At 39.3% G+C, this 26945-nt stretch overlaps 1 protein-coding gene across 1 annotated transcript in view; it reads right to left on the bottom strand.

Annotated features, from left to right (window-relative positions):
* lrba (LPS-responsive vesicle trafficking, beach and anchor containing) overlaps positions 1-26945 on the bottom strand; it is a 233103-nt gene that overhangs the window by 186000 nt on the left and 20158 nt on the right. Inside the window, exons 2-21 of the mRNA XM_008405468.2 lie at positions 25917-26148; positions 23594-23694; positions 22311-22406; positions 20566-20687; positions 20156-20282; positions 19053-19172; positions 17783-17929; positions 17448-17645; positions 16131-16264; positions 14950-15058; positions 14680-14832; positions 13649-13817; positions 13139-13218; positions 12497-12559; positions 12031-12128; positions 11811-11903; positions 10319-10427; positions 10033-10114; positions 5506-5629; positions 4624-4816 (exon numbers count right to left, since the gene is read on the bottom strand). Of these exons, the coding sequence (XP_008403690.1) occupies positions 4624-4816; positions 5506-5629; positions 10033-10114; positions 10319-10427; positions 11811-11903; positions 12031-12128; positions 12497-12559; positions 13139-13218; positions 13649-13817; positions 14680-14832; positions 14950-15058; positions 16131-16264; positions 17448-17645; positions 17783-17929; positions 19053-19172; positions 20156-20282; positions 20566-20687; positions 22311-22406; positions 23594-23694; positions 25917-26148 (2550 nt within the window). The remainder of the gene's footprint in view (positions 1-4623; positions 4817-5505; positions 5630-10032; positions 10115-10318; positions 10428-11810; positions 11904-12030; positions 12129-12496; positions 12560-13138; positions 13219-13648; positions 13818-14679; positions 14833-14949; positions 15059-16130; positions 16265-17447; positions 17646-17782; positions 17930-19052; positions 19173-20155; positions 20283-20565; positions 20688-22310; positions 22407-23593; positions 23695-25916; positions 26149-26945) is intronic.

The raw sequence follows: 26945 nt of genomic DNA, 5'->3' as shown, positions 1-26945 counted from the left end.
ATGTATGCTGGTCTTAAATGGGGCTCTGCAACAGATCCAGTTACCACTAAACAGAGGTAGAGTGTGTGTGTGTGTGTGTGTGTGCGTGTGTGTGTGCGTCTGTGGTTTCTGAAAGAGCATCTAGCTTTACTCAAAAACACAGAAAGTGCCCTGGGTGGCTAAGGATTCAGTGCTGATCTAATCTAATTTCGGTCTCAACGACTCGGCTGGTCTGGCCGTAGCAGGTTATGGAAAAATGTTAGGATAATGTAGAGGCTTTTCTAATTTGACAGCTAACATGGTATTAACTGGGTGCAACAAGCCCAATTCACCCGGTCCCTTAGCGTCTTATGCCAAGATACACTAGGAGATTTTCCTTCAGTGGACAAAGATGATATTTAATGACAATACATAGACAGGAAACATGGCGTCAGTTTTTCTGAGAACAGTAAATAGTTGACACCTCAAAGTATCACAAAAAGTCATAGCATAAAACCACCAAGTTCCCTTTTACTTTATAAAACTTTAAAGAGTAATAAACACTAGGTCTGTCACGATAAACAATAAATCAATTTATCGCATGATAAATTAAAAGAAACTATCGTTTTCATTTGCTTGATTTATTGTTTTTCTCTTTTCTCTCTCTTTTTACCAAAAACTGTACAATAAAAGTCGTCAATCTGGTCTTTTGGGTTCTATTCCTTTTTTTGAAAGATAATTTTGTTTACACAGACTTCATAATCCATTTTATTTGCTGTTTCCGTTTTATTATTTTCTTATTTATTTTGAATATTTCAAATGTCTTCCAGTTCTAGTGTTTAAATGTTCATTAGAATTTAAAGTTTACTGACCTTTTGGAATGTGTTCTTGCATTATAATGTTATTGTTGCTATATTACTATATTGCTATATTATATTACTTAAATGGCCTTAAAATCGTCCAGCAAAATTTGTTATGGTGATAATCAACACAGCACAATGCAGGAGCTGACACTACGCATTTCCATTGAGCAAATTTATTTCCGAAAAAATCTAATTGCACAATTATATAGTCAATGGGAACGCAACAAGAGGTACGCCGTTTTGTGTTTGTAACTTTTTTAACCAGGTATGTGTCATTGAGATTAAAAATACATTTTTCAAAAAAGACCTGTCCAAGAACGGCAGCACTCTGAAGGATCAAAGCTGATCAAGATTAGTCAACTATCTACCATTCTACTTTCATAATCGATCAGTTTTTCTGCTTTGCACCAATTTAAAAGAACATTAAACATTGACTGGAGTTTTGCTAAAACAACATTGCAACATTTCAGGTTATTCCGTCGGAATGAAATTGGTCAATGGCTTAATACAAACAACTGTTCCTGCTTCTGCTCTCTATCTCTTTGGAGTCTGACATATGGACTGAAGCCAGCTGATGGTAGAAGAGTGAAGGGCAGTGGGTCCTTCACACCTCAAAGCTCTCTGTTTTGGCGGGCTCCTTGATTCCCAGACTGCTTCTAGTGCAGAGGGGCACCTTGAAGGGGATGCGTGAGCTGAGAGTGGGAGGGCTGTGGTGTCAGTGGGCCCACCTGCTGGAACATCTGTCTGTTCACACGACACGCATGCAGATGCACTACTTTGCAGATGACTGACAGAAGTATATGCATAAGTGCACACTTGCAAAAGTCATGTCAGCCTAATGGTGTTTTAATCTGAATAGAATTGGAGCTTGTGTAAAAATGTGCATGTGCTGCTTTAGCTTTTTTTTTTTAATTACGCAATTGTTTTTAACTACGAACTGTAATGTTTGATAAAGCCAATGCAGTTTTGATCATCTCATTTATTAGGTTTAAACAAAGCTACGAAAACAACCAAGACTTGTGTCAAAAAGTGATCAACCCTAAACCTCACGGCGGCAAAACCTAGAAAGTCTCATGTGATGTCTGACTAGATTTCAGAGTCCACATCCCTGTCCTCCATGTACAACTGCATTAAAAAATAAATCTAGACAAGAGAAAAATGTCAAATGTCTGTGTTCCATTTTCAATGCCAACAGCATAGTTGGAGTTAAGCTAAGTTCGGCTATAAAGGTTGAATATTCAGAATGTTATGGATTGAAGAACTGACTAAGCTCAGGTAAGTAATTTACACTCATTTCATTTGTTCTGGACGGAGTTTTGAGGCAGGTTAGAAGTTTCATGTTAATAACTTTGTGCATAAGCAGTGGGTTTAGTAGGCCAGACTCTGCAGAGCTTCACCACTGCTATGTTGCTTCTATAGATGGTTTAGCCTACTTCCTGTTGTCAGACAGGTGCTCTTTGGGCCATTTCTTAATTCCACATGGGTAGAAGAGAAACTGAACCAAAAATCCATTTTGGTTAATTCATTATAGTTCATTCACGAATTAATAACTGGGTGGTTCATTTTTCCCCCTGAATAAATTAAGTAATTTGAAAACTGTATTTTGTAATTTTCCTGGTTATTTTAAATTACAACGTATAGATCTGAAACATGAAAGTGTGACAGGAAAGCAAAAACAAACAAAAAATCAGGAAAGAAGTAAAAACTTTTTCACAATAAGCATATTTGGAAATCCTTGCTTCTTCTGCATGTTTGCTGAAGTATAGATATTAAAAATTTAAATCAATACCTATTATAAATATCTTTTGTTATAACTATCTATTGCTAAGTAATTCCATCAGATTCAGGAAGAATTGTTGAATTTCTATTTTACATAAAGCCAACTGGATCATTTCAAATGTTTAGGTTTTACATTTCATTTTAAATATTGTGATGCTATGAAACTATAATCTGAATTGTCTCAGGTTATCTGTCTGAGATTACAATTTGTTGATTTGAAACCTGAAAGTGTGACAGGAAAGCAAAAACAGAAAATAATCTGTAAGGAGGTAAATTTTTTTCACTATAATGTTCTGCACAATTTACATTTATTTGGGAACTATTGTTTCCTTGGACTTTTGCTCAAGGATAGGTATTAAAATCAAAAATCAATACCTGTCATAAATGACATTACTGTAAGTGTAATTATTGCTGAATAATTTTAGATGCAAGAACAATTGTTGCATTTCTCTTTTACATAAAAGCAACTGGATCACTTTAAATGTTTAGGTCTTACATCGAGTCATGCTATGAAATGGTATTTTTACACAAAGCAATGATACAGTGAGTTTCTCGTTCTGGCCAAACTCAGTCTGTATGTGTGCATAAAGTGCAGACATGCATTTCTGCATACATATCTGCACTTGAGCCCAGGCGGCTCCCAGAGGGACGCGTGTATTTATGAGGCCTTGTTCCTCCGATTGTTCTTGCTTTGCAACCATGAATATTCAATGTGCTCAAAGAGAAGGGCTTGCTAGGAACCCAGGAGAGGAGGACAAAAAAAACTGTGGCTGGTAACTCACAATCACCCAAACACAGACACACTGATGCTATCACACACACACAAGCACACACGCGGCCCTGTGGCGGTGGGAGGAGAGAGCAACAGTGACAAACAACTCTGGTGCTACAAAGGTGGCAGCAAATCTATCAAACGGGACAATAAAATTGCAATTGAGTTTCTTTAGGTTTTTTTTTTTTTTTTTTCATAGCAGATACATGCGTCCTGGTGGCTGCAAATAACGCACTACGGAGGTTCCCGGACACTGCATGTGGGAAAACTCTCCTGGATTTTTCTGAGCAGGAATTAGCTTTAAATCCTTAATTAAAAACACCAACATAAAAAAATTTAAAAATTTTTTTAAAAAAAAATCAGCAAAAACTGTAATTTTTTACTGATGTCAAAAATATCACCACACACTTTTTTTTCATGATCTTTGTATCTTTTTGTTAAACCGAGATACACACCTTCCTTCACGTGGAGGAGTTTGTGTGCCCCCTGTTGGCCAGCAGCGCTCACTGCACACACACACCCACCCCCCACACACCCCCAGGGGGTTACCGACGCCCCCTCATCTCACGAGCACTTCTTTAACTCCACTCTCAATCTGCCAGCTTTAAAAGCCCCCCAGACCACAATCCGACACCGGCCTCAATTATTTCGCTGCCCTGGAACGGAGTTGTGTAACGTGATATCAACAAAGAATTTCTGAGGCACTGTTTTGAATACAACTTTTGGAAATAATAAGTGCCAGGAGTTTATTTTTTATCTGTTCGGCGTGAAAGAAAGAGACTCTTTACATAAATAATAAAAAAAACTTTTTTTTTAAAAAAAGGACAGTAGAGAGGGATCCATTCCGACCGGGTTGTGTTGTAACGAGCTTTTAAACGATAATCAGCGGAAAGCCTCGGTGGTTTTATTCTGATGGGCGAGGGGAGCGAGGCTTCGCTTCCAGTGGGAGTTACCCAGCCAGGCGACGGGGATGATGTCTCTGTGATGAGCTGCATGTGGCACACAGGGACTGACTTATTGCTCTCATTTTCACTGGAGACCAAGTGAGGATGAAGGTTAAAGTTATGCTGATGTGATGACTGTTTAGGTTAACTATATTGCTGCAAGATGTGAGTGTGTGTGTCATGTGCAGTTGAGCTTATATGAAGAGACGCCATCCAAATAGAAAAAAGAAAAAAAAAAGAAAAAATGGGGGGAGTCTACAAGATACAGTCAACCTTTGTGTGTGTGTGACATAATGAGCACTCTGACCTTGGAGTGTGTGATGGACAGGGTGTCCACCCAGACGCGCCACCCGCCCCACTCGTACTTGATGGCGTGGTAGAGCAGGATGCGGAAAACGGCATAGACCATCTCGGTGATTTTCTGCTCCTCGTTGCTGCGTGGGCTGACAAAGCAGAGGGAGAGCATCCACTCCTGCCACACGGAGCACTGCAGCAGGCTCCTGCAACGACAACGGGCCCCGGACATGAGGGCCAGCCTCCAGTCGGGTGGGGGAGCCCCTCCGCCCGGCCGGAGGCTGGCTGGTTATTATAGTTTTGGGGTTTTTATTGTAGTTTCATTTTAATGTCGTCATGACTTTTCAGTTGTCTAATTCAGTTCGTTTTATTTAGTTTTTGGAGTATGTTAGTTTGTTCTTATTAGTTATTAAATATTGTGTAGTTTTGTTTTGTTTTTATTAGTTACAGTAATAGTTTTAGTTTTCATATTTTGGTTAATTTTTAGGTGCAGAATTCAAAAAGGTGTTGTGATTAAGGAAACCTCAATTGGGTAATAAATACTCAGCAGAACTATTTTCCAAAGAAATAATCTCAATTATTTTGACTGGTGTTTTATCCCAACTTTTGCTGTTGCCATTTTTGCAAACTATTTTATGATTCACGGAGTGACATAATTTGACAACAGCTGATATAAACTGCTTGAGCACGGGAAAAAACTACTTCATATCAGTTTAAGGGAGGATATTGTAGCTATAATTTCAGTACGTTTTAGTTTTATCAACACACAATATAGTTTCTGTTATTGTTTTTTTTCCCCATTAATTCACGTTTTAATTTATTTCAGTTAATGAAAATGTTTTCTCAGTTTCAGTTTTCGTTAGTTGTAGTTTACTATAATAACTTTGTGTCTTACCTGCGGTTCTCTCGGCTGTTATTGAACAGCTTGATCATGTCCGACAGGAAGACCCGGCGGACCTCCATGCTCTCAGGCGACTGGGGGCAGTTCTTCAGCAGAGCAGCGATTACCTTCAGGATCTCTGGGAGAGAAAAGCAACTGTTTTAACAAGCAGATGGGGAAAAAAATCATTTTCTCTTTAATGCAGAAAATGGGAACCACCCATAGAAACCCAAGCATTTATCCTCCGTTAGCCATTTTGAAATAAAGAACACAAAGGTCTTCTCTACAGTGAATCAATACAAAAGTAGTCAGTCACGTTTGAAAGTATATTATTTGGATTTTATGTGAACAAAATGTGGCACATAACTGAAGTGGAATTAAAAAAATTTTATTAAAAAGAAAATTACCAGGGTGAATTTTTCTCCCATCAAATCTAACAAAATTGGTGTCAATCGTTTGTGCAGAGAACCAGAACAAACAAAAACAGCGGCGCGATTTCCGTTTGTGTCAATATCAATTCAGAGATATTAATAATGTTTCCAGAGGTCATCAAAGGTCAACCAGCCAGTGCACATGCAGAAATTTAAACAATATATGAGGTCAATCAACTGTGCCATGTTTGTGCAGCAAACATTTTCACTTGTGCTTTTGTAATTTTTAAGATTTAACTTAAAAAAAGAGAAAAGTTTCCAGAGGTCGCCAGAGGTAAACCTGTGCTACACCAAATTTGTTTGACTTTGTAAATGTGGGAGAGGGCTGGTTGACCTTTGATGACCTCTGGAAACATTTGTCAATATCTTTAAATTGATAGTGGCACAAACAAAAATTTGTGCTGCAAACAATAATTTGTGCTGCACAAACAATTGACATCAATTTCATTTGATTTGAAGGTGGGGGTGGAGGGGGCGGACTTCACTCAGGCATAAAAGTCTGACTGTCTGCACCCCGCTTGATTAAATCTATCAGTTTGGTTGAAGTTATAACTTTCCAAATCCCAGCAATGCATCATTTCACAACATCTCCTGCTCAGATCAGTTGCTTTATGAAGGCCTTGCACTTCCACATCGAGTATTTTCAACATGGATGCATATCAGTCGGTGTTGAACTCATCGGGCCGAACAACCAAACACACCTTCGGTCTCAGCCTCCATAACAGACCGGAGGAAACCGAGAAGCTGGAGCTCCAAAATGGTTGCGGTGCTGCGTGAACAGGCGAGCCGGGTTGCGCGCGCACACACCCACACACACACGCACACACACACACGCACGCACACTCCAGAGAGGCATTGGCTTGGGTTAAACCAAAGAGACTGACTGTTTAGATGAATTATCTAGACAGTGTCAGTGTGCATTTGCCCTCAGCAGAGAGATGCTGGGGCTTGGATTTCACTTGTCTCTTCAGACCTTGGTGCTAGCCAAATCCCCCCACCCGGTCTCCTCCTTCCAGACGCTCGTGTTGTTTCTACGCCTTAGTCACTCAAATTATGAGTCGCTGAACCTTTACCGCCAGAAAATTACCCCAGCATGTATTTGGAATGAGGACAGAGGGGATGGCGTGAGTCCTCTTTTTTTTTTCTCTCGTTTTTTTTTTTTTTTTTTTTCCATTTGCTCTTGGTTCTTTCCCCCCCTCCAAAGTTAATTTGAGGGAAATGCTACTTCCTCGGTTTGTTTGATTGGCTCTGACGTTACTAAAGACTGCAATCAGGGGGCCATTTTGGGAGTTTGTCACAGATTAAATCAGGAGAATACAGAGCAAAGAAGAAACAGACCAGCGCTCTGTGCTCTGTAGCATGATTGCACATGTACAAAGGTTTCCATAATTTAAATATATATATATATATGCATATATATCTATGCATAGATATATATGGCCTGTCCAGCATGGCTGAGCAGGAGAGTTTTTAACACAATAAAGACCTGGAAGATAATCAGTGTGCGACTGCAGCGCAGCCTGTCAGATTAAGGCTGGGTGGAAGTAAACCTCGGTTGTGATTACAGCGAGCGCTTACATTTCAAACTGATTAAAGCCGTTTTGAGCGTGTGTGTATAAAATGCACGTGTGGGTGCAGAAGGAACGGGATAAATGAGAGCCGGACCGGTTTCTTTTCTACGCTGGGGAAAAAACTAAAAAAAAAATTTAAAAAGAGAGAGAGAGAGCGCCAGATATTTTTCAACATGTAAATAAAGTTGAAGCTGATTGAAAACTGGACAAAAGTTTCTGCAAAAAATTTGATTAAAATGCAGATTTTGACTGAAAAAGAAAATGTTACATTTATCACAGATATCCAGTAGTCTATGAGTGTGCATCTATCAGTCAATAACTAAAGTTTATGTTTATTTGGTTAAAGTTGTTGATGCGATTAATAAGCCCGCTACAAGAGTAAATTTTGCTGGACAAGAAATTGTCCCAATAATTAAAATAAATGTCAATATTTTTGTTTTGAAACCATTTTCAAGTGATTATGATAATAATACTAATAATAATAATAATAATAATGCACATTTGCTCTCTCAAAATTCAGTTTTGCAAACACCACTTAACACTGCAACTGGAAGGTGTTCAACAAATCCAAAATAAAACATGAAAACCAAAAACAATAACAAACAAAAATAAAGGCTAAAAGTCTGGTTTTATCAGCTTCAATTTTTAAAAAAAAATCTATTTTGCTAAAAAGATTAAATAAAATAAATCACAATAAATTTTGCTGGATGATAAATTTCCCCAGTAATTGTGATAAACAATATTGTTTCAAGACTATTTTCAAATAATATATTGACAAAGTTTGCCTTCTTAAAGATTAACAAACTTTAATTTTGTAACTGGAGCTGGAAGATTTTTGAAATGTCCAAAACAAAACAAAAATGGAAATAAAAGCAAAAAACACCTGAAACCATGAATAAAATTAATTATGAAATCTCTCTAAATAATTTCTGCTTCAAAAAAATTTAAATCAATCAGAATGGAATTGAGGTCACGTTAATTTATCATGTGATTAATTGATTAATTGCTTATTCTGACAGGCTTCGTCATCATGTTGGGAAGAAGAAATCCTGTGCTGGTTTCTCTCATTAATATCACATGGAGGTGAGTTTTCAAGCTGGTCCTCGTTGCTTCATTATGTTGAGGTAACTGAAGCTTGATCACTGCTTTTGGTCAATAATGAGATTATTGACCAAAAGCAATAATCTCATTATTGCTTTTGATGAGCAATAATGAGCAATCTCTCAAAAATGTTGAGAAAACATTGTTTTATGATGCACTTATCAATAATTGAGTTTAGCTGATTTATAAAAAGCTGGTTCATAACGAATGACATCTGAAAGCCATTTGTAAAAATAAGCTCATCTGATTTATTGGTTTATAGACAGAAATCTAAAGCAGATCCAATCCGATTAAAAGTCAGTTCCGCATATTTTGGCCAGAGATATAAAATTGTTTATGAAGCAAATAGTGAAAACAATTCAGAGTGATCAAACTACCTCATCCATTTTAGATTACCAGATTAAAAATCTCATCAAGATAAATCAAGTCACTTATAATTATGATATATATAATTACATTTAATCATTTGGAAAAATTTTTGCTGAGCCATTACATTTCTGAGCCATTACATTTTAAAAACATTGATTATATTCTAAAAGAAATGGAGCACTTTTGTTTGGAAACAAATGTTTTTTCCATAATCATCAACATTTTCTCCGTGTTCATCCAGACTTGGAAGAAGCTCAAAGTTCTTAAATGAGGCAAATAGCAAAAAACGTTTAGGAATGGACCAGCAGCATGTTCATAGTCATGTCGTCCTAAAAACAAAAAATATTTTATTAACTATGATAAAGTAAAAACATAATCAACATACAAGCTTGTCGCAATAGATCAATTAATCACATATAAATCAGATGATTTATATGTTTACAGAGGCTTTGAAATCCATTGTATTCATGTTTTTGGTTGTGTGCGGTTTTTAATTTCCATTTTATTTATTGTTTTTGCTCATTTTGGTTAATTTTTGGTCATTTAAAATATCTTCTTCCTGTCCAGCGTAAAGTTTTCTTTACTAAATTAAAGTTTATTAATCTTTTGAGAGGGCGAGCTCGCTTTATTATCAGTTTATTACTTAAAAATGGGCTCAAAAGAACAATAGTTTGGTGTGAGAGTTCAATCATTTCTGGAACAATTTATCATCTGATAAAATTTATCGTGACAGGCCTATCTGCATATGATTAAAATGTAAAAAAAAAAAAAAAATAAATAAACGATAATTTGCTAAAACCATTTCACTCCATTCATCACTCCTTTATTTCAAACCAATCCTGCCAGGAAACAACAGAGAACCTCAATAAAACAAGCATGAGTGTGGATGTGTCAGGCAGAGTGTTTGGACCATCCTAATGTTTGGATTAAATCGGGGGTCTAACAGTCACAACATTGTTGGACCCACACACACACACACACACGCACACACACACACACACGTGCACAATCTGAAATTTACAGCACTGGTGTGTTAGTGGAACAGTCCAGCGACAGAGGGAGGAACCTACGTGGGTTGACGATCTTCACGGAGGAGTCGGGGTCTGGATGCTGCTTGTGGATCACCTGGGTGCAGATCTGCTCCGTTAGAATCTAGGAGGGAACACAGTCAGTCAGACGGGGATTCAAGCTGGAAACGTCTGAACGGTGACAGAAACATCCAGCTGGGTTTCATTTGTGACGAGAGTCTGAAGCTTTCCTCATTTACGGCTGAATTTAGCACAAACACACAACTATTATAGCTTATTATAGACTTTTTTTTTTTTTTCCGAGTCGTGTGAGCCGAGACAGACCGACCTCAAACAGGGTGTTGTAGGTCGTCATGGTGAACGGGTTGGAGTGGAGCATCAGGCGTTCGGTGAGCAGCGAGAAAAGGCCGTGGGTCAGCATAACCTCAGACTTCCTCCTGATCAGGGTGTGGGGGTGAAAACAGGGTCAAAGGTCAACGGAGCAGTGCAGTGCCGTTGTTTGTCCAAAAGTATTTCAAGGACAAAATATGAAACATTTCCAGAGTGATAGAAAAGATATTTAGCTTCAAGCAGCATGCTGCAGAGAGAGTAAAACGTCTCATATTTTAAACTTCATTTTCAGATGATTTTAATGATGAAAAGGATTATTGGCTTTAATCAAACTAGTACATTGTGAATGGTGGTTCTGATGCATAATAATGGAACTTGGCAAAACATAATGTTTAGTGGTTTCCTCGGTTGCCGACTGCGTGGCGTCTTCTATGATTTTGTGCTTTTATGATGTAAAGATCTTTGAACTGCCCTGTTGCTGAAATGTGCAACACAAATATACTTGATTGATTGCATGATCTGAATCCAGACAGTGTTCCGACTAAAACACGAGAAGGAAAAGCCGTGGAGGATCAGCCGTCGCCTGGGAAACAGATTATCAAGACGTCCTTTAGGTTTGGAGTTTTACTATTTAACGTCATTTATCCTAAAATCTTCCATGTTATCCCAAGCTGATTTAATCCTCAGACTGAATGCTTTCTTTGATTAACTACAATTCATTTTAAATTATTGCTTTATTCATACATTGTTTAATTGCTCTGAATAAATAAGCTTTATTCCATTTGAATCTAACGTAGATTTTAGTTTGACTTTACTTCTGTCCTTGTTTTCTTATTCTTGGTTGGAGTTTGATCGTCCTTACAAACGTTTCATACCGTCTCACGTTTCCTCTGTTTTTCCCTCCATCAGCCTCATTTGGTTCATGGTCTTCAATGTTTTCCTCATGTTGCCGTGATATTACCTCAAACTGCTTCTCAACATCACCAGATGCTAAATGCTGGTTTAGAGGTAAGAGTAACAAACTATCAAAATGCAGACTGCTGTTTTAGTCAATATATTTATGTTATTTTAAATAGTTTTATGATTTGTTTTTAATGAGCATGCTACAATAACTTTTTGATTTCTTTATCTAAAAATGTGATAAATCTTCCATTAGCACCACAAGGACCCTCTACCAGTTTTTCCCTCAGTGTGTTACAAACCTGGTGGGCCACCAGGCTTTACTTATTTCCCCATCATAAGTAATGCTGAGCACTCCAACCACCAGACTTAGCAAGTTTTCTGGAGGAAATCTTGCTCCATTACTAAACTAAATGGATTATCTGTAGAGATCATGATGAGCACAACATTTTCTGTAGAGTCTACTTAGACTGGAGCGATTTGGAGAAAAACAGAGGAGGAAGCATAGAGAAGGAAACACTTAAGAGATGGGGAAACACTGAAGAGGAAACGGTGAGGAGAGGAGGACATGCTGAGGAGGAAACACTTACTTTGCTGATAAGCTCTTCAGAAAGTAGCCCATGACCTTCAGGGCCTGGACTCTTATGCCTTCATTTTTGGAGGCCAGCAGCTTATAGATAACCCTGTGGGTACATTTTAAATTACATGTCAAATAAATAATAACAAGCCAAGTCTCACAGTAGCTTAAGCACATATCTAAAATACATACACCATATAATAACCACTAAAAAAAAAAAAAAGAGTAATCACCGGATTCCGTTTCTCTGGTCGAAGGCTTGGACCATGGTGCCGGGGTGTTCAGACATCAGAGCCACCAACAACTGCAGCACATCCATCAGGTTTTCATCCTGAGGAACAGAGAGGAACCAGGTTGAAGCTGAATCTATCTGCAGCTATTTAAGATCAGCTGCCTGATCACTCACCGATACCTGCAATCACACCTGCAGTAGCAGCAAAACGTTCAACAACAGAGTTGATTCATTGAAGTTGTTTTTTGAACAGTATTTTATTCCTCCAATACATCAAGCTGAGCATCTTTCTAATCTTTATTTTACTTTTTTTTAACCTAACGTGAAACAAATCCAGATACGATATGAAAACAAGCAGGTTTTAAATATTAAAATTGAGTAAGAGAGCCTGGAGTCGCAGTAAACGTCTGCTGCAGGCTGCGGCAGTGTCATGTCGCCATCTGGTGGTCAAGTCTTTGTCTGCTCACCTCGTGCATGGTAAGGAGGTAGTTGAGGATGCTCTGCAACTCGTCTTCCTTCACTCCATGATCCTGAAACAAATCCACACCTGAGTTATACCCAACCTGCCAGTCACCAGCAGAAAACTGTTTAATGGTTGTGTTTGTAAACTTTGTCCTAACTTTTTAGGACAGTTTCCAAGATATACAATTCTAATTTCAAGAACCAGTATATGGGGTTTTCTTATCCTGCTCTTTCTAAAACTCCCCCTTTAGGAAATCATCACAACATGGCTCCTTTAGCAACGTTTTTACCAGCATTTCACTGAGAAGTAGTTCCTATTATCAGCTCAGCAGATGCTCAGTTCCACCAGGTGTTTGCTAATTGCTGCTGGCTAGTCTGAAGGAGCTGAGTGGAGGACTGCTGCTCTGTGAGGCTTGGACGCTCAGCAATTGAAGCTCTGAGGAGGAACTAGCAAATCTAGCCAGGCCTCAACTGAATGGTTACCATGGAGATTAAAGGATTTCTCAAACGTTCATAAAAAAAAAATAAAAAATCAAGGAAACTCCAGGTATGTTTTTCATGAAGCAACACCTTCAGAAAATGATGTAAAGCTGAAAAAAATCAAATTTATATGATTATATTATGCTGCCCCGTTAAAATGAGCTTACCTTCATAATGAGCTGCTTGATGAAGAGCAGCAGAAAGGCTCGCAGAGAGAGCATCTCCTTCTGATTGGGCCGCGGACCGTCTGAAAACACACACACCATCAACTGGGTCTGTTCCTCTGAATGCCTGCTTTTCACTGCGACAGGAAAATGTGTTGACATGCCACAGCTCCTTAATGAGAATAAAAATAACCTGAAATATGTTCGTATTAACAAATCTTTATATTTTTTTGTCACCCCCAAGACATTTAGCCTCTCTGTGAATCAGCCTGAAAGCAACTGAGAAACTTCTGCATTAGTAGTAATAGTTCAATGAGTAAAATGACTAAAGAAATGTTCTGTGCAATAATATGAGAAGCTGAGGTGATACGGAACTTTATTTCTGCTTATTGCGCCTAAATGAGATTCTACAAACTGTCAGAGCGTTTTCTCCTGTTTTAACAATGACCGTCAAATTAAAAGCGAACGCAGGAAAACAATGAAGAAGAAGGAAAGAACAGGAAGTGGTCTTACCGGCGCCTTTGGGTACGACTCCGCTGCGGTCATGGGGGTTGACGACCCAATAGAAGTACTTCAGGGTGTGCATGACCTGCAGCACGGTGCCCACCCTGCGGACGGCGTTATAAATGGTCACCGTGCTGATGAACTCTGTCGCCAGGTAGGTGTAGAGCATCAGCTGCACCTGCACAGACCAGGAAACATGTATTTCATCATCAACTTTATTTATAAGGCACTTTAACGGCAGCCGCAGCTGAAACAAAGGGCTGAACGTCGGTAAGAAATAAATAAAAGTATAAAAAAGTGTTGAAGCTAAGCACACGATAATGAATGAAAAACTCGATTCAAAGCGCAATAAAACTACGCAGATGAACAGATAAAATCAACACCAGTAAAGATTAAGTCAAATCAAGTCTCAGTTGGGTTGAAGGCCAGTGAGTAAAATTAATATTTCAGACAGGATTTAAAAACGGACAGTGGTTCAGCACACGGGCAGGGCTGATCTGTGAGGCGGACGCTCGAAAACTGCAGCTCAGAGGAGGAGCTGCATCCTCAAAGGCGGGGCTAGGCCCACCTAGCCCCGCTGAATGAACAGCTGAATGGTTCCCATGGGAGATTAAAGAATTTCTCAAACATACATGAAAGAATCAAAGTAACGCTCCAGGTATGTTTTTAATGAGAGAATGACATTATAACATGATGTCAAGCTCAAAAACGTTTTACATAATAAGACATCTTTAAATAAATGATAATGAATACAACATAGGTTCTACTTTATGCTGGTCTAAAAAATAAAAGTCTGTTTGTGGATACAAGTTATGATTTTCTAATTTCTCAATAATCCTTCTTTCAGGAGCCTCTGCATGTTTCCCCAAAAGATGTTTTGGCCTGTACTAACAAATATGAAAGTTATAAAAGAAGAAAAACTTTGAGCTCTGAGCTCTACACTCATGAGCTTGGTGTACTTCAGAGACTAGTCCATCTCCAGAGTTGACTCAGCTCTGTAAAAGCAGGAGCTGTGGAGTTTATGGGTGTGGTTGTGTTACCTTGGCCGGGGCGTGGATCCAGATGGCTGGGTTGAACAGAATGTGATCGCACAGCTGCTTGAGCAAGTAGATGCCGTTCTGCAGGTTGCTGAGGTATCTGGAGAAGGCCAGGACAATGTCCAGGACAGGCCGTGTTACATGCACCTTGGAGGACTGCAGCACAGAGATGGAGGAAAACATGGTAACTGGGCTTCAACTGCATCTTCTTACAAAGGTTAGGCTAAACGGGAAAACATCATCCGGACAGGGCCGGACGTTTAGAGAGGTCACCTTCTCCAGCGTGTAGCCGATGACGAGGAAGCCCTTGCAGGCCAAAACCTGCTCCTGCATAGCCACGGAGTTCTTCAAGAGCTCCATCATGAAGGATAGCAGCGTGCAGCTACTCGCCAACACACACAGACACAGAGACAGACAGCAGCTTAGGTAGAGACAATAATCTGTGAGTTGATGGGAAAACTCAGATTATCATGAGCTTTCCCACAAATCTTATGGGACTTGAAGGCAGGCTGGACTGGAGTGTGGTGAAGACAGATTTCAGACAAACACTGACCAACATATTTGATGTGTATTGATGACTTTGGTGATGGCACTCATCAAAATATAATGTTAGATACCGGGTTACCAATTGCTAACTGTATGGTGCTTTTTATGACTTTGCATTTTTGTTTTTATAATGCAAAGCATTTTGAACAGCCTGGTTGCTAAAATGTGCTACACAAACAAACTTGATCAATTGACAGACTGGAGATGCACAGATCAGATATAAATATCTGAATCGGTCCAGATATGGAAAAAAATTCTAGTTCGGATATCGGTGCCCAATCTATAGTTCTATGTTTTGTGCTCTTAGCAATGCTTTATTATTTTTATTTTACATCATATCTAGAATTCCTAATTGCCTTTTCTGAACCATTTCAAAGAGGGTTTGTTACCATTTATTGTTTACACATTACACCAAGGTCATCAACCTTTTGTTTTTGTCACTTTCAGATTCTTTATTATTCATTTCACATTGGCTGTTCCACTCCTAATTGCATTGACTGAACAAATTAAAGTTGTGTTGCTTTCACATCTTTGAAGCTGTACTGGTGCAGAGTTAGCAAATAAATTTGTAAGTCAGTACATTTATGTCTGTGTGTAAAAAAAAAAAAAAAAATCTGTATTTTTAGTAAGTTCCGCTCTGTTTTTCAGTACCGTGTCAGCCGACAATAAACTTCAGATATCGGAAGTGAAAAAAGTGGATTGGTGCATCCCTACTCAAGACCAAACTATAAAAACTGCTAGAAAGATTCATTTCTCAGTCAGAAGGTTGTAGTAAAACCAGTTCTTTCTCTGAAGAGAGAATGTAATGACATGCAAAACCGAATCAAACAACTAATTAACTCTCAATCTGCTCATAAAGCTGTTTAGCTGAGCAAACTGAGAGGAGACGCAGGTTGTGAGGTTTTTACCAGACAGATGTGTCGGGCTCCTGACTGCAGGGCTGCCAATAATCCAGCTGTGCAAACAGAGGGAAGAGGACCTGGACGCCACCGATGGAGTGGATGCCACTCTGCACTGAGTGAGTCACCACAGCCTTCACGTCCTACAACACAAACAACATAGCATTACGAGACATTTTTTTTTTTTTTGCATTCATGTGAAAGTCATAAATTACAATGCTGACGGCAGTAGGGTTGAGGTTAGAGTCGCGTTTCATTCCTCAAAAAAAAAAAAAAATCAAAACAATAAATTCTGATCAACAAATCCTCCAGTTTCCCTTGATCAATTCCCATGAAAATATTTTTTTTTTTCTCCAATATAACAAGCACCATAAAACTGAAGACCCAGTGCATATTATTTTCCTTTTAGGGTCAACGTTTGGTACGTTTAACTGGACAAAACAATCTTTGAAATCAGACATCAAAGTAAACCGGAAATCGCAAGTGGCTGTTAAAACCTTGATCTCTGCATCTCCACTTTTCATTTTATTTTGAAGTAGCATTACTATTGAGTAACATTTCTGGCTATTCTACCCACCATGAGTAACTTCACTGATTGAAAAACAAGTTTGTTTTAACCAAATATTCACTACACACAGAGCTGCAGTTTTTAAAGCAAATATTGTGAGTTTATTATTGACAGAAACTGATTTGGAATCATTTCTTTTACCTAATTATGTCATTTTGTAATTATGTTTTTATATGAATTACTTTCATACTGGTACTTAAAATACCAAAATTTCAACAAAATATAAATTTCCAGTTTATATATTGATGATGTAAATATTAAATGACTGACAGCTTATTCAGTTACTCAGTCCTCAAGATGCCTTTTAAAAAAAAAAAAAACATTTTTATTCTTAGTTGAATAATTTGTTGGATAGCTACCTTTTACTTTTACTTTAGTAAAAATATACTTACGTAGTGCTACTCTTGCTTGTGTACAGTGTTTGGGTTCTCTACCCAGCTCTGTATGCAACCAGTCCACAACTAATCTGGATACTTAAATATTTAAACACATTTGTTATTGGCTAAAAATGAATTGTCGTCATTATGGTTGTCCATCCTGACAGAACTTGTGCTGAAAAACGTTCCCCATCTCCACAAAACTGAATAAATGGGTCATAAATTCATTCATATTTTACTCAGAGCGTGTGTGTGGGTGTGTGAATACTGGGTGTGTGTGTGTGTTGAATGAAACCATATGAACAGGTTCTAACAGCTTCGATTTCAACAATGGGCCTTCTTGTGATTCCAACCCCAGCTGAATAGGGAGTGTTTGGTCACCTGCAGCATGAGAGCGTGTGGAGAGTGGACAAAGATGGAGGCGTTGTCCTTCGGGGAGGACTCCAGGCAGAGCTGGGCGTCTGTGGCACAGGGGTTGTAGGTGAAGGCGATGCTGGAGGCCAGTTTGCCGTCGTACAGCAGTGTCTTATGATGCTCCGCAAACAGCAGGTCGCTCTCCGCCCGGTGCTTGAACGTTCCCTGCATGACAAGAAAGAAGAAAAAAATGAGGGAAATGCGTCGGATGAGGGGAGATTCGGTTCCAACGGGTCTTTTCCACGAGTCTCTTTCATCTCCTCATATTCAGTCGTATTCTGCAGTTATCAGTGCATGCGAACCTGGTAGCCGGGGCCCAGCTGATAGATGGCCAGGATCTGAGCGGCACTGAGAGCTTCTGCAAACAGGTAAACGGCGCCCATCTGTCCACAGAAGACACGGTTCACGTCGGCCGTCTCGGATGATCCGAGGAAGCACTTGTCAAACGTCTGCGGGGGGGAAATGGGGAAACGAGCAGAGGGAGGGAGAAGGTAAAGGGTTAAACAAGCAGATCCCTGCTGGCTGATCTGACTCTGATCATCAGTGAACCAACAGCAGGAGGGCTGAGAATAATCAGGCCTGACTCAACATGGAGCCTAATGTCCAACACAGGGTCAGAACAGTTTGGGGTTTTTCATTATAGTTTAGTTTCATTTCGTTGTGACTTCTTGTTTAATTCAGTTAGTTTTATTGGTAACACTTCATTTGAAGGGGTGTGCATGAGACTGACATAACACTGTCATAAACATGGCATGACACTGTTGTGAACATGAATGTTTATGAATGTTTATGGCTGTTGTCATGAAGTGTCATTCGGTAAATAACGACAATTTTAAGGCAAATTTGAACTATGTCACTTTTAATGCAAACTTGCATTAAAAGTGACATAGTTCAAGTTATAGTTTTTCCCCATTAATTAATGTTATTTTTTTCTATTAAAAATGTTTTCTCAATTTCAGTTTTCATTATTTTGTTACTTTTACTTTACTATAATCGGTGAAATATGATTATAGTGAAATTGCTTCATCGCTTGGATTTGTTGCAACAAATCGCTCCGTACTGTGGGGAAATTTAACCCTGTCAATTTGTGTTGATCAGTGAATAGGAAAGGGATGGAGGAGGAAATCTTTTTTTTGTTTAAATGATGAAACATAAAGAGCAGGTTTCCTCTTTTGGTCCATGAAAGCACAGAAAGACTCAAATGTATCAGAGTAAAACAAATTCATCGTTTTTCTAGTTTTATGTATCAAATCTGAACTCTTTAAAAAAGAGTTCAGATTTTTTAAAGAGTTAATTAATGGTCATTAATTTAATGACCATTAAATTAATGACCATTTAATTTAATGGTCATTAAATTAAAGACCATTTAATTTAATGGTCTTTAAAATAAAACCCATCAAACTATGGAACCGTTTGACTATCCAAACATCAAACAATTCAAACTTCTTTGTAAGGAAATAGTCCACACTAAATACGAGATATGATGTTGATATTTTATTTTGCTGTTCTTCTAACTTTATTAGCGTCAATATCATCATTATTGTTGTGGTTAAAGCCATTAGATCCACTTACGTCGCTGGTGTTGACAAACCAGGCGATGTCTCCGTAGGAGGCCAGCTCTCCGTTCACAAAGCAGCTGATTTCACTGTTCTTCCACCGATTGTAGACGTGAACCAGAGTCACCATGTACCACTGCAGCAACGACAACACATCACACCTCAGCCCACATTCTGACCACAGCGGACGAGCAGACAGCTCTAGTTCATTAACCCATTTCCATCAGAACTCGTTCCCCTCAAGGTATCGCCTCACCTACTTTACTTATTTCTCATCTTCTTGCAGTTGTTCAACCACTGAGGTAATGCCATGGACATTTTATAGATGTAGTCTGAGTTAACTAATGTTAGCTTTGTGGATTATTCCTTATTTCTGCTTTTCCTCACACACATTCTGCTCTACGGATGTCTGTGCAGGAGGGAGCAGCATTCATTCAAATAATCCTGCATCAGTTCTTCTGTTTCTTTTTGTGTCTCTACTGGAGGTTTCTTCCTGTCAAAGGGGAGTTTTTCCTCCCCACTGTTGCTTCGTTAATGCTTGGTATGAGGGATTGCTGTAAAGTCAACAACAAGGCAAGCAATCGTCACCCCCTGCTGGTCCAGGAGGACTGAGTTCTGCAAGTCAATGACTCAATGCTCTGCTGGGTTTCCCAAGACAGAAACTTCATAAACTACTTTCAATAATTAGTAGAGCTCAATGCAATGTTTGACAACTAGGATTGCTTAGAAGGTATGTGACATCGAATTGAAATTACTTGTTTTGTAAAGTGGATCAGGTCTATGTCTTGTGAATGGGCGATATAGAAAATGAATTGAATTGCAGTTTTCATGCAATGTGGAAGCAGTCTGGTAATTCCATTCATTTCAGCTGAATAATCTGACAGGAAGTGAAGTCATACATTTTTTATGAAGTTCAAGAGGATTTGTCAAAACAACTGTGGATGACAGATGGGCCTTTGATTTGTTTTTTTTTTTTTTCATTCTTATTTCCAATGGTCTTGTCAGTTTTATAAAATACGAACAATCTTTAAGTTCAGTTCCATAATTGTCCTGAATGTCTCAAAGTGGTGCACCGTAGTCATGCAGATGACAGACTGATCAGTGGGATTCCTCCCGTACCTTTTGTGGTTTGAAGTCGTACTTCACGCAGTGCTGGAAGCCTTTGCCCTTTGACTTCAATGAGGTCACTATCAAACAGCCGCCCACAAAATGTGCGGAGTAGCCCATGCCTTTGCTTGTGCGGAAGCTGCAACGAGATGAACGGGAAACACGCATAATGTTAGGCGGGGCGCTCAGGCACACCTGAGTAATAATCCTGCCGCCTAATCAGCACCTTGATGTGGCTGTGAAGTGAGCCGCATCAGCTCTGCTAAGGAGAAATGCTCACTCACATTAGCTGCATTTCCATTGCACAAATTGAAATTACAAAAATAGATTTAGCGGAAACGTGACAAATTTATTTTAAAAACTCATGTTTACATCAGCCAGTTTTACTCAGTGCTGTAGGAGAGGGAGTCACCATCACCTACCAGTATAGATAAGGCTTGTCTTTATCCACGTTGATGTTGTTTAGTGGATCCATTCGGATCCACGTGTGGAACGTAAATCCATTCTGATACGGCCATCTTGCAATGGGGGGTAGAGCTATAGCCTGGTGGAATCAAATTATCAATACATGTAAAAACAGCAGGAGACAAAAAAAACAATAAATAAAAAACAAACATGATCAAATCCCTCTAGTTATAGTTCAAGTATGGCCGCCACATGTACCTCAAACCAAGAGCAGAAAAGAGTATCAGTGTTTGCTAACAGTGCAGGTCATAAGTTTACATACAGTCAGGGTTAAAGTTGATGTTTTGGGAAAACGCATGTTTCAAAAATTCTCCAAAACCTGGATTAGTTTTTAGTTGTTTGCTTAAAGTTGCAGTATGTGGCTTTATAAAAAATATATTTTTACATGTTTGTTGAAACCGTCACCATGTTATGACAATATGCGTCAGTCAGATGATCTGTAGGGGGGAAAAAAAATCTAAAAATAGTCTCTGTCCCAGTGCTAACTACAAACAACCGATCAGAGCCAGGAGGCGGGTCTTAGAGTTGTCAATCATTCCCTCTCTGCTAGCAGAACCTTCCCTTCCTGGTAGCAGAACCTGTCATGAATGCTAAGGCTAGTTGGCATGGCCACCGATAACGGTGGATAAACAATTAACTTTTAACAGTAAGTCGTTTCTCTGCCACACACTTAGCAGCCAGTACATTAGGTTGACAGACAGCGCTAAGACTCTCCTGGCTCTGATTGGCTGTTTTTGGTAGGGAGCGGTGAATTTTTTCAGACGGCGATAGAAGCACAGGGAGGGTGTGGCAGAGGTCGATACTTTCACAGATTGTTTTATATTATCTGTGTTTCATATTTTCATCACAACATGGTGACGGTTTTAACAAATATCTAAAAATATATTTTTTATAAGTTACATACTGCAGCTTTAAAGGACCAGCACAGGAAGTCCTCATGACTCACTGCTGACCAAACTAACCAGAACCCACAACACAAGTCGGCCTTATCCACTCAGAAACCAATCAGCGACGACCACAGAAAAAACGTTTTAAAGGCCAAACTAGATGGAGAATTGAGAAACTGGTTTCTACTTCCTTCCTGGCACAATACTTTTATTCATATTGAACAGTTCCACACAGATAAAACCTCATATCTGATCGACTTGATCTCTCTAAAAACATGTAAAACAGTTTTTCAGTCATTAAATGTCTAAAGCAGGTCAGATAAACACATCGAGTTAGACGACAGATTTCAGAGTCTGAAAGATATGTTTTTAAACTCTTCCAATTGGGAGCCGTTTTCATAATTAAGCTCTGGAAAAGAACGAGGCAGGAAGCAACTCCAAGAGAGCAAAGCCCCACACTAATGGAAATGTTTAGGTAAGAAATATTCAGGACTGTTCAAACTCCACAGACAATCAGAGATGAGATGTGACTCATGCGGCCATCGTCAGACAGACTGTTTAGTAACCAACATTGCTACATAAAACCAGGCTTTCAGAGCCACATCTTCAACAAACTTTACAACATTTCATGTAGAATAAAGCTTCTCTTTAGTAATGCATCTGTGGTAATGCATCAATTGGAGAAGAATCGAAATGAAACGGATTCAAAGAGGTTTTAGGTGGTGACAGAGAAGAACCTCGAGTCCAACAATGAATAAAAACGTTAAATTCCTGCTATAGACCCTTTTCATCATCTGTGTGTGGAGCGTACTTACAGCTGCATTCTTCCCAGGGAAGCTGAAGAAGGAGTCTGGACCGTTCCTGTGAGCCATGTACTTCAGCACCGACAGAAGCTTCACGGCGTGACGCGGCTGAGGACAGAAACTGGCCTGTGAGTTACTATCCCTGTCACAAGAAAACTAGACGCAACATCAGCACAGCCACATGGTTGTCCTGGAAACCAGTATGCGTAGCAACTGGGTTTGGTTTTGTGGATAAAAATACTGATGTTTACATTCAACTAATTTTAATTATTGTTTTTAAACAGTAATATAAGCTTATATTTGCACCAGCAAAGTTGATAATTGAGGCAAATTAACTTACTCAGCTCCTACAGAGTAGCCAGCAGCAGCAATTAGCAAACACATGGTGGACCTGTGAGTCTGCTGAGCTCATTGTAGAAACTACTTTTCAGTGCAATGTTCCTAGAAATGTTTGGAAACGGCATCATGGAGGAGCATTGTTGTGATGACTTCCAGAAGGCAGAGCATCAGAAAGAGAATGAGCTCCTTAAAGCGACACAGGCCCAATTTCAAGGCGTTAAACTAAGAAGTCAAATTTCTTCTAAGTCACATTTGATACATACAACATTTTTATAACAGCTGAAGCTAACAGTTACTAAAATGTGTCAAGAAATTACATAATACTGAAATAATTTTCCAGAACAGCTAATATCCAACACAGTCTGCTTAAAACTTTAGTACATATCTAAAAGAATATACCACAACATTTGTTATTATTAATTTCTAATTAGCTCCACAATTTATTCTGAATAAAATAATATCAAAAAGTTGCTCCTAATTTGTTTTATATAAACTAAATTATTTCCATAAAAAGTTAATAGTGTAGCATCATTACAGGCCTCAAGAAAATAGAAGACAACTCCACAACTTTTGCATTTTATCATAAATGTCCCTCTCAATAAGGCCCAAACATACGATCCAGACACTCATGCATTGCTGTTGTTAGAAAGTGGCTTTGAGCCTGCTGAAGATTAGAACTGATCAAATCAATCATCTGAACTCAGACTGGCGTAAGTCAGAAACCCATTTAGATTGCAGTCATTTTTGCTGAGTTTCTGTAAGATCCTGTAATTTATGCAGGAAAAGATTTTGCCTAAAAACAAAGCTACTGTACCTGCTCTGGTTTCCCAACATAACTACAACAAAAGGGTTTGTATGGAAGAAAATGGACAATCTAACATAAATAAGGTGATAAGATTTTATAGAACATCGTTTAAACATTTCGAGCACATCACCACATTAGGACTCTGACTCACCCACTGGCCCTGCTCCCCTTGCAGCTTACTGAAGAAAAGCTTGAGCTCCTTTACTGTGATGCTGTAGCTGGCGAGCACACCCAACATGTCCACCAGCAAGTCTGCAACACACACACACGCACACACACACANGCTTACTGAAGAAAAGCTTGAGCTCCTTTACTGTGATGCTGTAGCTGGCGAGCACACCCAACATGTCCACCAGCAAGTCTGCAACACACACACACACACACACACACACACACACACACACACACACACACACACACACACACACACACACACACACACACACACACACAAGGCAGAGGATGGTGTTTACAGCTGGAAATGAACAGGGATTAGACCTGGCCTGATGAAAACACAGAAACTGATGAGACACAAACTACTATTCAGGAGTTTTGGAATTAGTTTTACCTTAAATTGGTTAAAATAGAAACGTGAGTGGTTGATGGTTAACTATGCTTTAAGGAAACTTCATTTCTCATCAGCCTTGCTTGATGTGACTCAGACACTGGAGGACAGAGCTGCTCATGCTGGACAGAGGTCACTGACCACAAAATGGACTCCCTCTGGATCTGCAGATGTGCAAAATGCTGCTCTGACACTTGAGACAGAGACTGTACACTGTAACTCAGTCAGCACTGCACCATCAATCAATACGTGCAGCACTGGAGGGTGAGGTCACGAGGTCACAAACTGGGGGGAAAAATAAGTCGTGGTGTTTGTTAGAGAATTCCACAAATCTTACTACGCTGACTCCTCAGTGGGAGGTTGTGTCTTTAGCTGCTTCAGGTGAAATATGCATCTCAGCTGCAGCACGCTTCTAGCAGAGGAGCTGGGGAATTATTGACTCGATAAATACAATCCTGCAGCACTATCCGGACAGGGAAGTGCTTCCCTGGCCACAAATGAGCTGTCTTTAGAGTGGTGGACTTTAAACTCCAACCAGTCAGCCTGGTTCTGGATTTTATTGAGCCAGTGTTCTGCAGGTGTCCATCTGGGTCACTGGTCACAACGCTGGAGGGCAAAAAGACGATTCTTTGACTCGTCATTTATAACCGCGCTGCCAGTAGAGCTATTCTGTTAGCAAAATGAAACCTGGAGATGGAGGTATTACTAATTTAGTGCAGTGTGCCACAGGAAAGAGAAAAATAATGCAGAAAAACCTTTGAAGAACGATTCAAAACCACTCACTTTTTTCTCGCTGTCAGCTGTTACACACAGACTCATTGCCATAGCAACTGACTGGCAGCGACACTAATGTATCAGGTTTTAACACCAAAAAACTCACAAACATTTTCCGCACAAAGAACAGAACATTCAAACTGTTTACAGTTTTATGTTTTGAAGTGTATTTTGCGATTATTAATAAGTGACTGAACAGAGTGGATGTTAATTAGCTAATTCAAACACCTGCTCAACTGATGATCCATCAGATAGTTGGTGGGTGGGTCGCCTCATTTATTTTTTTATTTAACAGAAACACACCAAATTCCACAGTACATCCACATGTTCAGGTTTTCATAGTCGAGCTAGCATAACTGACCTACTTCCCCCTCTCTCGCCATTTATTTTTTTTATTAAAACTTTTCCTGACTATTTAGTTGACATAGTGTTGATAATTAGTAGCAAAACAACCAGTCTCATTTTCTTTTAAACATCACCCATACATTAAAGATTTAGCATGTTATGCTGACAACTTGACAGCTAAAACCAATGGAAGTCATCGTCTCTTAAGTCATCAGCGAGATGGAGGGTGGAATCTTGCATGTGACAAAGTGTTAATACAGTGTTAATACAGATTCAAAAAGGCAATTTGCTGAAAGAATAACTCAACCAAAGCCATAATTACAAAACTAGACAAAATGATATACATTTTGAATTAAAAATATGAAGAAAAAAAAAACATCTGTCTGTAAATACATTCTGCCCGAAACTTATAAAAGCAGTTTTAGCCTCACCTGGTTTGGATTCTGTAAAAAAAACAAAAACAACAAAGAAAAACGAATCTATTCAGCACCTTTTGCTATCCAGTTATTAATCGGTGAACCAAAAATAATCAGATCAGCAGTACACTGTATTAATGTCAAGGCAAGCAGAAAGGCTTGAGCTTTTCACATATTGACGTTAGAAATATGTTTCAACTGAATACCTTTGCTCTATTTTAGGCAATATAATGTTTATTTTCTTATTCAAAAAAGGAACTGTATTTTTTTGTTCATTTGCATCTTAAAAAGGCTCAACAGATTGAATGATAATGTGCCAAAAAGAGAAAGTGAAAATGTAGCAATAACAAATAAAAGGACATTTTCCCCCATACCTGCAATCATGCTGTCAGTGGTGGAGATCCTGTGCAGCACCTGCTGGATGAGCTCCACCTCGGTGCACGCCTGCAGGTTCCGCACGCTTTTCTTGAGAATGGCGGTGAAGATGCTCCAGATCTCGGCCTGACACGTGGGCTCACACTTGTCCAGCAGCTCCACCATGCACACAATGCTCTCTGGCTCCTGGATGATGAAGTTCATTTCGAGGTCAAACTGACCGCCGACCAGCTGGAGACAAAAACACACACACAGAAAAAATATTTAAACACACATTTGCCTGAGAGTCACTGGTCTGCTGATAAAACTGCTGATTCAACATCTATGAGAGACAGAAGAGGAAAAGTTACTTTTGTAAGACGGTGCCTGAATGGTACAGCATTCATAACGCCACAAGCACAAATATTGTTCTTGAAAAGCCTCGTCATCTGAAATGAACTTCTTCAGGACGCTTCTCATGTTAAAAATCACTAAATTGCACACATTAACTGCATTTAGTCAGATGTTTGAATTTACTGTAGTGAATTTACTTGATGCTCCAACGTATGAATAAGACGCTGACATCTCCCCTGATTGGCTGATAGATGATGAGAGTTAGCGCCATGGCTAAGTTATGAATATATCTTCCCATGTAACAGTTTATATCAGTCATTGCTATATATTACTTATCGCGTGAACAAGCTTATTCAAATGTGATTTTTATTTTATTTCTTATGTAGTTGGTTCAACAGGCGGATTGGGGCAGCGTCTGCCGTGAAGTGAGCGCTGTACCGGTCCGTCGTGGTGAAAAGAGAGCTGAGTCAAAAAGCGAAGCTCTCGATTTACCGGTCGATCTACGTTCCCACCCTCATCTATGGTCATGAGCTTTGGGTCATGACTGAAAAGAACATCACGGATACAAGCGGCCGAAATGGGCTTCCTCCGCAGGGTGGCTGGGCTCTCCCTTAGAGATAGGGTGAGAAGCTCGGTCATCCGGGAGGGACTCAGTAGAGCTGCTGCTCCTCCACGTCGAGAGGAGCCAGTTGAGG

The sequence above is a fragment of the Poecilia reticulata genome, linkage group LG1 (genome assembly GCF_000633615.1).
Source record: "Poecilia reticulata strain Guanapo linkage group LG1, Guppy_female_1.0+MT, whole genome shotgun sequence".
NCBI classification, from domain to species: Eukaryota; Metazoa; Chordata; class Actinopteri; order Cyprinodontiformes; family Poeciliidae; genus Poecilia; species Poecilia reticulata.
Note: the sequence above shows the minus strand (reverse complement) of the source record. Positions and strands in the feature narration are given on the sequence as shown.